Source organism: Nomascus leucogenys, chromosome 21, assembly GCF_006542625.1.
Source record: "Nomascus leucogenys isolate Asia chromosome 21, Asia_NLE_v1, whole genome shotgun sequence".
NCBI lineage: Eukaryota > Metazoa > Chordata > Mammalia > Primates > Hylobatidae > Nomascus > Nomascus leucogenys.
In genome coordinates, this window is record NC_044401.1 from 43198121 (window position 1) to 43210326 (window position 12206).

At 41.1% G+C, this 12206-nt stretch overlaps 1 protein-coding gene across 2 annotated transcripts in view; it reads right to left on the reverse strand.

Moving 5' to 3' along the window:
• Positions 1 to 12206, reverse strand: part of PARP9 (poly(ADP-ribose) polymerase family member 9) — a 36521-nt gene that overhangs the window by 1376 nt on the left and 22939 nt on the right. For both annotated transcript variants that reach the window (XM_003275529.4, XM_003275531.4), the window contains exons 8-10: positions 11426 to 11806; positions 7908 to 8047; positions 7149 to 7323 (exon numbers count right to left, since the gene is read on the reverse strand). In XM_003275529.4, the coding sequence (XP_003275577.1) occupies positions 7149 to 7323; positions 7908 to 8047; positions 11426 to 11806 (696 nt within the window). The remainder of the gene's footprint in view (positions 1 to 7148; positions 7324 to 7907; positions 8048 to 11425; positions 11807 to 12206) is intronic.

The window sequence follows — 12206 nt, forward strand, 5'->3', positions numbered from 1 at the left end:
CATTGATTAGATTAAATTATCTGTGATTTGGGTAGTAACTCCACGTAAAAGACAAGGATCTGAGATTCAAATAACTTAAATAATTCAAAAATAATTCAAGTCAGTATTATCAACTAAGTAGCTGACAGAGCATAACAAAAGGAAGGTTCTGTTAGAACGTTGTCTGACTTCGGCCGGGCACGGGGCGCACGCCTGTAATCCCAGCACTTTGGGAGGCCAAGGCGGGTGGATCACGAGGTCAGGGGATGGAGACCATCCTGGCTAACACGGTGAAACCCCGTCTCTACTAAAAAAAAAAAATACAGAAAAATTAGCCGGGAGCCGTGGCGGGCGCCTGTAGTCCCAGCTATTCCGGAGGCTGAGGCAGGAGAATGGCGTGAACCCGGGAGGCGGAGCTTGCAGTGAGCCGAGGTTGCGCCACTGCACTCCAGTCTGGGCGACACAGCAAGACTCCGTCTCAAAAAAAAAAAAAAGAACATTGTCTGACTTCTACATGCTACAAATAGGTATATTTCCAGAACTCTCAAGAAGATGGTTTGAAAATAGCATCTAATAAGAGAAGACAGAGTGCCTCCTAACCTCATGAACAGCATTACAAGAAAAATATGTCATCTGGGCTCGGTGGTACACACCTGTAATCCCAGCACTTTGGGAGGCCAAAGTGGGTGGATCGCTTAAGCCCAGTATTGGCAACATGGCAAAACCCCATCCCTACAAAAAATACAAAAATTAACCAGTCATAGTGGTGCACACCTGTAATTGTAGCTACTCAGGAGGCTGAGGTGGGAGGACTGATTGAACTCAGGAGGTTGAGGTTGCAGTGAGCTGTGATTGTGCCACTGCACTCCAACCTAGGTGACAAAGCAAGACCCTGTCTCAAAAAAAAAAAAAAAAAAGGAAAGAAAAAGAAAAATATGTCAAGGGGAATGTGGAGTATATAAAATGTCAGTGTGCATACTTCATTGTTTAGGAAAAGCACTCCTGGATTTGGAAGGACAGAGGCATTCTAGTCACTAGGAGGGTATTGTGTACTCTCCATGGGTTGGCACAATACCTCAAGAAGAATCTCCATGTGCATGTTATCTAGGTCGAAGCTCACCAGGCAACTTTCCACCCATCAGGCACTCTGGGGACTGTGATACTACGGAAGATATGCCCTATTCCCACCACTAGAAATGAGTACTCTCCATTCTGACACATTGCCTGTGATCCGTATTATCTTCTTTGGAGTATTAAAAACACTCAGGAGGCTGAGGGCCAAATTCTGGATCTCAAAGTAATCCCTGTTCAATGCCCTTTCTGACCTCACTTAGAGGGGAAAAAAATTATGTTTACTTTCATGCCTCTATCCCGTTGTCTGTGGAATGACTTCCCTCCTTGCCCTTTTCAGTGCTACAAACCCCTATTCTTCAAGACATAGTACAAATGGCATCTCCTGGTTGGCATCTTTCCTGCAGGCCTGCAGGCCTAGTAAGTATCTTCCTCCTCTGTGCTCCTGCATACCTCCATTCCTTTGTTATGACATCTATAACTTTAATAAGTACTAAAATGTATAGTCCTACGAAACTCAGGCATAGAACTCATTTCCTTTATGCCATATTATCTTTCCTTCTTTGATGCCATATTATCCTTCCTTCCTTTCCTTTTTTCCTTTCATTTCCTCCCTCTCTTTATTTGGGACGTAACCAAACACTTTTAGGCTCAAGAGCAGCACTGAACAATAGAAACGTACTACAAGTCACACATGTCATTTAAAACTTCCAGGCTTAGTGGCTCATGTCTGTAATCCCAGCACTTTGGGAGGCCAAGGCAGGAGGATTGGTGGAGGTCAGGAGTTTGAGACTAGCCTGGGCAACACAGTGAGACCCAATCTCTACCAAAAATAAAAAAATTAGTTATGTATTGTGGCACTCACCTGGATTCCCAGCTACTCTAGTAGCTACATTTTAAAACGTTTTAAAAAAAAAGGTGAAATTAACATTTTTATTTAAGCCATTCGAGATGTTATTTTAACATGTAATCTATATTTTAAAAAGTATTAGATATTTTACATTCTTTTGTAGTAGGTCTTTGAAATCCGGTGTGTATTTTATACTTACAGCATCTTTCAATTTAGACCAGCCACATTTCAAGTGCTCAATAGCCACATGTAGCTAGCGGCTACAATATTGAACAGTGCAGCTCTGGAAATTTAAAAGTGAGTAAGATATGATCCCTATTCTCAACATTTCACAAAGGGAAGTCTCTTCATGTAAACAGATAAAATATAGTACAATTTATGTGGCAAGGTAATATTTTGATATAAAAATCAAAGATTTTCTTTCCTGGGAGTTTCTTCTTGCTCTTTGTTCTTCTACCTATTGAGTCCTTGCTACTTCTTATTAAGGGTGAAAAGGATAAAGATGAGAACAAAGTCTATATATAAATATATGTATAGTTTTTTGAGAACTGCCTGCTGGGTGCAGTGGCTCACATCTGTAATCCCAGCACTTCGGGAGGCCGAGGCGGGTGGATCATGAGGTCAGGAGTTCAAGACCAGCCTGGCCAACATGGTGAAACCCCATATAACTGTATGTATATAATTGTATGTATCTACACATTTGTGTTTATGAGTGTATATATATATATATGCTTATTTTTAATTCACAGAAGAGAGTATGGTCTTGAAATTCTGGCTTTCAGAGTTAGCTTTTCGGAGAGGAAAAGGGCTTTTTGAACCACAAGCTGAAAACCAGAAGGATTCAGAGCATGGTTTTTTTTTGTTTGTTTGTTTGTTTGTTTGTTTGTTTTAACCATAAATGACAGAGCAGAGAGTAATACAAAATATTCTAAGAACATTTTTCTCATTTCAAGACAAATGAAAGTTCTTTCTTCCAGCTGGTGGGAAGAGAAGTATCAGAAGTGATGTGACTAGAGCTCTTGGGGGAGCTTGGGAAAGGGCTCCCTTTACTAACCCCGCTCCCTTGAGAGCCCTGGGAGTCAAGAGGGGGCAGAACAATGGAAATCTCAGAATAAGAACAACTGGAAGGACTCACAGAGCAGACAGGACCCTGGCCTGACTCCGTTGGGTGCAGTCCCTCATCCAGCTTCATCACCTGAGTGGAGAGTGGCAATGGCTGGAGAAGTCTCTGGAGCAGGTGAAGACCACTACCTAAGACCCTGCATTCAACTTGCAGAATGAACATGCTCAAAAATTTCCTGTGTGGCAGGAGGAACACAGACATGGCCTGGAAAGGAATTTCTTCAGCATGGAAAAGACATAGAGTGGCCTGTGCAGACACTACCTGAGTGTGAAAGGCACAGGGACTGCTAATGACCAAAGCTCAGGTGGTTTATCAAGCAGAGGACAATGGGAGCCATAAGCCAGATAACCCTCCCCACAATGCTTCTCCCAGCATAGAGAAAAGAGGAGAAAAGGGGCAAACATTGCAGGAACTGAGTTTCAATCTTGAAGGGACTATGAAAACTCTGAAAATGACTGAGTTCACCTTGAACTGTCAAGATTCAAATTTTCCACATCTGTCGACGTGGGGAACATGAGAGTTGGGTAAAGTTCCATTATGGAGCCATAAAGGAAATGAGTTCTATGCCTGAGTTTCATAGGACTATAGATTTTAGTACTTATTAAAGTTATAGATGTCATAACAAAGGAATGGAGGTATGCAGGAGCACAGAGGAGGAAGATACTTACTAGGCCTGCAGGCCTGCAGGAAAGATGCCAATCAGGAGATGCCATTTGTACTATGTCTTGAAGAATAGGGGTTTGTAGCACTGAAAAGGGCAAGGAGGGAAGTCATTCCACAGACAACGGGATAGAGGCATGAAAGTAAACAGCATGTTTAGGGAACTCTAAAAAGTTAATGGCTGCAGTCTTGGGGAACATAGTGGGTGATGACTGCTAAAATAATGTGGGAGCTAGGGCCTTATATTCTCTGCTAAGGAGTTTGGGCTTTTATCCTGTAGGCAACTGGGAATACAGATATTAAGCAAGAATGTAATTTTTGGCGTGATAATTCTGGTGGTAAAGGATAGATTAGGTAGGGGTGTGTTTTGTGGCAAGGAGAGGACCTAGTAATAGTCTAGGTCTGAAGGAAGATTAACTAAGGCAGTAGGAATAGAGAGGTGAAACTGGGCTGAGACCTTCATGAGACTGAATCACTAGGACTGGGTGAATGCCTGGATATAAGGGTGAGGGAAAAGGAGCAATGGAGGATGATAATGTTTCAGGCTTAGGAAACCTGGTAGGTAGACGGTGATGATATTAACCAGGTTAGGGAGAATCAGCAAACGAAGGGCATATTTCTTAGGGAAAATCATGGCCAACAAAAGGGATCAAGTTGAGGTACCTATGGGACATCTGGGTAAAGATGTCAAAAAGAGAGTCAGATATATGAACCTGCAGGTCAGAAGAGAGGTAGGGAATTAAGAGTTGGAAATTCCTAAATCATCATCATTGAGGTAGGAGTTGAGGCCATGGGAACAGGTGCCATCACCAAGCGGGACATTGTAGAGGAAAAAAGAGAGAAGATAAAGAATGGGCAACAGGTGAACTCGTGAGATTATAAATTGTAAGGGCAAGAACTCTATGGTTTTTTATTTACACTCTATTTCTAGTACCCCTAGCACAGGGCCTGATTCATAGAATGTGCTTAATAAATAACTGTGGAACAAATGAATCAACCCAATAAGAAACTGCATGTGTAGATGCCTTCTTGCCGCACTCAACCAAGTCTTACAAGCAAGAGATTTATTCAGAACTGGCTGGAATGCAAACATAAATAGAAAAAAGAAAATAAAGGTTTGTTAACAGAAGTTCTCTCTCCTTTGCCTGTGGGTGGCCATCTAAATTGACTGAGAGTCTTATAATTTGGAACATTGCAGGGCTGAAAAAGCTAAGAGCTTTTGTACTCCAAATAACAACAGCTTCAGTGGTAGCAAGATTGGTATCTCCTGGGCTTGTCTGGCATCTTCTGTTAAGGGTTCTCACTAGCCTACAGAGATGAGTCAATTGGTGCAGGTCACATTATAGGTCATGTCTGAATTGCCTCAAGGCAGTGGCTGTTAAGCTAAGGGATAGGGAGAAAGGCAGAGCACACAGACAGCAGGTAAGAGACCAAAATCTTGAGTTGAAAGACTATATGGAGACAAGATCTGTGGTTAGGTTATAAAGACATAAACTTAACCACAAGAAATTAGGCCTCGTGCCCACTGAATTTTTAAAGGAACTATATTGCTGAAGAAACCACAAGCCTGGTTGCAACAGCCTGAGCACATTCTAGCCTGTGAGACAATCCATGGCTCCCTGATAGGCAATGAACCTGGAAATAGCCAAGGGCCACAATATATAAGGAAGATTTTCCCAGAGTGCAGAATAAAGGTTTTACGACATGGAATAGGGAGTCCTCCCTATACCTGTCCAGAAACGTGTAGATAAGTGGTGTGAGCCAGTGGCTGTTGTGTGTTTTGCTTTTCCCCTTTCAACATGAGAGTTTTCATTGCAGTTTTCCTGCTCCTTTTCATATCACTATATAATGAGTATGTTGGGGGCAGTATCTTGCCTTTAAGCTTTAAGAGAGAACTGCCTGCTGGGCACAGTGGCTCATACCTGTAAGCCCAACACTGCGGGAGGCTGAGGTGGGCAGATCACAAGGAGCTGGAGATCAGCCTGGCCAACATGATGAAACCTCGTCTCTACTAAAAAAAAATACAAAAATTAACTGCACGTGGTGGTGCATGCCTGTAATCCCAGCTTCCTAGGAGGCTGAGGCAGGAGAACTGTTTGAATCTCGGAGGCGGAGGTTGCAGTGAGCCGAGATTGTGCCACTGCACTCCAGCCTGAGTGACAGAGCAAGACTCCGTCTCAGAAAAATAAATAAATAAAGAGAGAACTGCCTGAACTTGAGCTGATGATGAGTCTGGCTAAGGACCTTGGGACCATATTCCTTGGGAGGATAGTGGGTGTCTTAGATGTTTTAGTAAGAAAGATGTGTATAGATGTTGGGTAGGCAAGTAGCAAAGTCTGCCACAGGACTGAAAAGAGAATACTCACTAGATTTGGAAAATAAGAGCACAGCGATGATCTCAATGAAAGTAATTTAAGTAGAAGTAGTGGATGGGGATTGCAGAGAAGCCAGCTTTAGGAGCAAATGGAAATTGTAGATTTTTTAAGACTTTGCTAATGAAGGGACTATACTGATCATCACTTTCCTGGTTGCCCCAAAAGGCTTCTTGTTGGGGATTCATTTCTCTATTTTTATTCCAGTAATTGTCTATGTTCAATATTTACCCCAAGTTTTGCCTATGTTCTCTCCAGAACAAAGAAAAGATGATTTCTAGAGCCTTTGCATCCTAGAAACCAAGTCTATTGGAATTGACTCCTCAGCAAGGATCATGCTACATATTTTGAAAGATAAAAGATCAAGAGCCACATATTCAATGGACCAAGCAAAATCAAGCCACCCCGCTAAGTAACTCTCCATAATTTTTACTAAATTTCTTTTCCTCTTTTGGAGAGACCTAAAGCCAGAAATCTTCATTAGTGACTGAGGACTAGAGGGGGCAATATAGCAATTATATATGCAATGTTTTTGTACATCTGAAAAGCGACATGGGAGTTACACATAGAACTCCTATGGCTGAAGAGGATCTTAAGATGTTATGCACTTCACCTGCCAAATGATACCTAATTCATTCACTAGCAGGCTATAGGAAATAAAGGGATGAGAGAGAAAAGACCAACTTTCTTAAATTTAGGAAAATGCCCTTTTAATTAAGGGATGAGGATGGTTCAGTGCTGTTGGTAATGATTTTGTTGAGATAAGGCAAAAAAAAAAAAAAAAAAGCCTCAACGTGTTCTCTGCAGATAGGACACAGAAACACAGAAAGGAGAAAAACAGTGAACCGTAGTTCTTACTGCTCACACTTTTCATCAATGTAAAATGCATCAGCAACAAAAGATACGAAGGAAAACTAAAAAATACCACTCTTTCCAAAATACTTTGTGACCTGGGTCATCATTTGTGACCTCTAAATCACAGTCACAAATGATCCCTTCCCCACAACAACAAATGCTATTAGTGGAATAATCTACTGATGTCAGCTCACCAAATCCCACAGAGTTGCCCCAATGATGAGGCATTGACACCTACCGCAAGGTACCGAGTACATTCTTTGAAAGCCAACTCTGCATACCACATCGCAGAACTGGTATGGGACTTGCTGAAACAGCCTATGGCTCACAGGTTGCCTGTGCAGTTTTTCTTCCATCATTTTCTTCTTTCTTTGAAAGGCAGCCATAAGGACCTCATTGTCTATTTTCTCCACCTAGAACCATAGAAAAGAAAGACTGAAAAAGAGGCTAGAGAACCGCTCTTTAAATTGCCTGTTATACTGCTTCAAAAATAAAGGCGCTTATGTGTATAATATTACTTTGCATGCAATTAGCTTTTCATATAAAGTTGCAAAAGAGTCTCTCCTCCCTCTAAGCCTCTCCTATTTTGATTCCTTCCTCAAAATTCCCTGCCCCTTCTCTAATAAATTCCTTTAACAAAAATTCACTGACATAGACATAGTCTCTGCCCTCTTAAGCTCATAGTTTACTGAGATAGAAAAATAGGTAAACAGTTATAACACAGTGTGATATTCCACTTCTTTTATTTTGCTCAAAGATGGGCTTCCTGGATCTGGAATCTTTGCTTCTGTGTGTCCTGATGTCATTTCTACCTCCCGATTCCAACTATATCCCTCCTGCCTGTCCTGCCCTGCTCTCTTTTCAGTCTTACTGACCTAGGATTCCAAGTCCATGAGCCGCCAGCTTAGAATCATCAGCAGGTGAGCTTTTCCTTTGGCTACAGAAACAAGTTAATTAATAACAAAATGAGCCAAATCCTCCCCTTTGTTAGGTATACCTTTAGAACCTGCAAACCACATTTTTCAAACTGTTTCTTTTGATCTAGAAGCTCTTGAGTGGGAGGCACAGGACATTTCAGAAATATGATATTTTCTTTCATTTCGTCTTGGGTTTTTTGTTGCTGATTAGTCCACTGTCCTAAAAATGAGAAACACAAAAACTTTACTTCAATGCTCTGAGAGAGGAAAAAAGAAATTTAATGAAACAAATTCTAGAAATTTAGAGGAAAGGATTAGCCAGTTTAAATTGTGTGCCTCATGTGTTTAGGACATGCGAGGAGAACTATAATACTATAAGCGGTCAGGATAAAATAAAGGGGTAATAAATTTGTCTTTGGATGATTTGAATCATGAGGCTAAGGGGATGTGAGTAAAAGGAGCATAATATATACTTGCATCTCCACAATCAATGCTGTAATGATGAGAAATAATTGTGTTGCTCATAGGAAATGTTTTTATTTCTAGCCCCAATGCCTATCAGCAAAAAGAGACAGGCATTTGAAAATATTAAGTAAGGAATGATGGGAAATGACATGACATTTGTAAAACACTTCAAAATTTTCAGTTTCCTTCCTTATTTGATCATTATAGCACCACTACGAAATAACTAACACAATTTTACAAATAAAGAAATTGAAGTTCAAATAAGTAACTTGCCCCATATCACACACCTAGTAAGTAAAGAACTAAGATTACGAACCTGGCTTTCACCAATGCTTTTTGTAAGTGACAAGGCAAAATACTTGGAACATGTATCACTCATATACCACCCAATGAAGAAGAGCAAAATTTGGAGATTAAGAGTCTATGATGTCTTGTTTTTCCTCCCTTCCTCTTTTCTCCTCCTCCCATTTCCCTCCCTCCCTCCCTCTCTTCTCCTCCTCCCATTTCCCTCCCTCCCTCTCCTTCCTTCCTTCCTTCCTTCTTTCCTTCCTTCCTTCCTTCCTTCCTCCTTCCTTCTTTTTTTTCCTCCCATCCTTTTTTTCAACCTGTTTTTGTCCAAGGGAGCTCCTTACTGGACTAAATATACAGGTGGACAAATGAAAACCAAAAGACTTGTTTTCTCTTGGTTTATTTTTAGTTTGATTTAAGACCAAGTATACTAAAATGACCTAATCTCCGTTTCATTATCTAATTGAATGGGCTCAATTTAACCACAAAAAGCAGGTGACAAATTGAGGGGAACTCACTAGAGAGCCAAGTTGTAAATCTGAGAAAGTAGGAGGGACAAAACTCCATAGCAGAGGAGGTGCAAAGCCCAGAAACTTCAACAGAAGACTGTAAATTAACTTTGGGGAGCAATAGCTCATATTTATAAGGTGTAATATTAGAGTTCAGTTTACTTGAGTTCAACAAACATTTGCCAAGCTCCTCCTACATGTCAGGCACTGGGCTGGGCACTGGGGACCCAAAGATCATAAACTTCTGCTGTTGGAAACACCTACCAGGAAGGATTAAAAGAGTGGCATAAAAGAGAGGCCATGCCTAACTTTGATTTAAAAAATAAAATTATTGTTCTGATGGATATTTGATATTCCTTATAATGATAACTCATCTCAAAATTATCCATTTTGTTAATTAAGATCTTAATCTGATTAAGACAGTGCAGGTTTGCCTGAACCTCTAAGGCTTCTATGGAATAATATGCTTAGTCATCAACTACCAAAAGTGCCATCTTGCGGCAGAACAAGGGACTTACATGACTCAAAATTGTCAATAACTGGGAGAATTGGCCCACCTTATGATTTCAGTTAATTTAAAGCAATGCCACACACACACACACACACACACACACACACACACACTAACAAAATAATGCCACAAATTTTATAGGAGATCCATATTTCTTTGTATCCTGTTCCCCTAAACTGACACTGGTGTCAGTTTCAATACCTACATTCACTATGTTTCAAAAACTAAGTGAAAATCATAATCTTGGTTCTTATGCCTGTGTATTCTTTTTATCCATCTTTTTTTGCCACTGTGTTTTCTGTGGGATGTGAATACAACATTTTTGGCGAACTCTCACTCACTCTAACCATTTATTCCTGCATTATTTTTACAAACACATGGTGAAAATAAGGTGTCCTTTGAAATTTTGCCTCTGAATTTTTGCACCTCTTACTAAATCCATTCTCCACATTATAACCAATGATCTTTCTAAAAACACAAGTCTGATCTTAACTTTGCTTAAAATTCTTTAAGGTTCCCTATTTGTTTCAAGAAACTCTCTGAACTCTTTCACGTGATTTATAAGGTCTTGTATAATCCAGGCCTTGCATATTTCTTGTTGTTTTCTTTCTTTGTTATATAAATCCAGTTCTCCATTTATGACACCTGTGATAAGCCCTTCCCTGACTTCCCAAGTCTGGGTTAGGTGCCTCTCCGCAGTGCTCCCAGAGCACTTTCGCTCTCTTCTATCATTACTAATCTGTGTGCTTGTCAAGGTCCCCCATTAGACTTTGAGCAGGAACAATGTCCATCTTGTTTATTGCTGTAGTCCTTGCACCTAGCACAATGCTTGGCACATCATGGGTGCAATATGCATTAGTTGAATGAAATCTACATCTATCTTTATCTCTATCTCCCAAGATGGCATTTCTTTCTTTTTTATTTTTTATTTTTTTGAGACAGAGTTTCGCTTTTGTTGCCCAGGCTGGAGTGCAATGGCTCGATCTTGGTTCACTGCAACCTCCGCCTCCTGCGTTCAAGTGATTCTCCTGCCTCAGCCTCCTGAGTAGCTGGGATTACAAGCATGGGCCACCATGCCTGGCTAATTTTTTTTGTATTTTTTGTAGAGGCAGGGTTTCTTCATGTTGGTCAGGTTGGTATTGAACTCCCGACCTCAGGCGATGCACCCACCTCGGCCTCCCAAAGTGCTGGGATTACATGAGCCACCGTGCCCAGCCCCAAGATGGCATTTCAATAGTATAATTTCCTAGTTAGCTCTAGGGCTCTGTTAAAAGGATCTCTCCAGATCCAAATTCCTACATGTATCCTGACGAGTTTAGCCCCACTGAATGGGAGATACTTGAGTGTACCTCACGTTACCAATGTATAATTTCATTGGCGAGAGGGCTCAAGGTAAGTAATTTTAGGGTTCCTAATGCTGTCAGTAACAAATAAATACAATAAAACTTGATAAAAGAAATAAGTTAATCAGATGGAATGTGTCTAAATTTGAGTGCTGCATCTAAAGAATTAGAAATGTATACTTTTCCCCATGGCTTGGGCTTGAGTTTTACCACTGCCAAAATTCCATGTAATTGCCTCTTAGACAATCAAGGTTATTACAAGTGAATAAACTTGTGTTTGTGCATGTGTTCACAAATAACCCTGATTGTCAAAAGAGAGCAAAAAAATAGCTCACGAAGGTTTATGATCTAACAAAGAACCAGAATGTTTGATCCCTCCTCTCTCCTTCTGTCTCTTACCCACATCCATACATACACGCTCACACTCAAAAGAAGAAACAATGGGGAGAACCTACTTTCTAACTTAATAGAAAGTTACTCACCTAACAAGCGCCAAAGGCCTTGCTCCTTTTTCCTTGCCATTTCCTCCTGTACTTTACAAAGCATATCTTCAATGTTCATAACCACCTCAATGAGGTCAGCCTGGGCTCCTTCAATCTCTAACTCTGTCCTTCCTGGGCTGATCATTTCTGTGATGGAGACACTTGAAGTTTTCTGAAGCTGAGACAAAATGTCATGTTCCTTTCTCCCAAGGTACAGAATATGATTATTCTCAATGATGTGGTGGTTCTGGAGACTCAGGATTCTTTGGATCCATGCGCGGGCCTCACACATCACTTCCATGTTGCATCCCATCAGATTGATGGCAGGAGATCTAGCTTCAAGCCCATTTTCTCTTTTCTCCTCTCTGGTTGACTGCAGGACTGAAATGACAATAATAAGCAAACATGGAAGACTAGCGGTTTTTTTTTTTGTTTTTTTTTTCTTGAGATGGAGTCTTTCTCTGTTGCCCAGGCTGGAGTGCAGTGGTGCGATCTTGGCTTACTGCAAGCTCTGCCTCCCGGGTTCACACCATTCTCCTGCCTCAGCCTCCCGAGTAGCTGGGACTACAGGTGCCCACCACCACCCCGGCTAATTTTTGATATTTTTAGGGAGACGGGGTTTCACCGTGTTAGCCAGGATGGTCTCGATATCCTGACCTCGTGATCCACCCGCCTCGGCCTCCCAAAGTGCCAGGATTACAGGCATGAGCCAACGTGCCCAGCCGACTAGTGGGTTTTAAAACTGTGCAGAACAAAACACCATGGCCAGTGTTTTACCCCT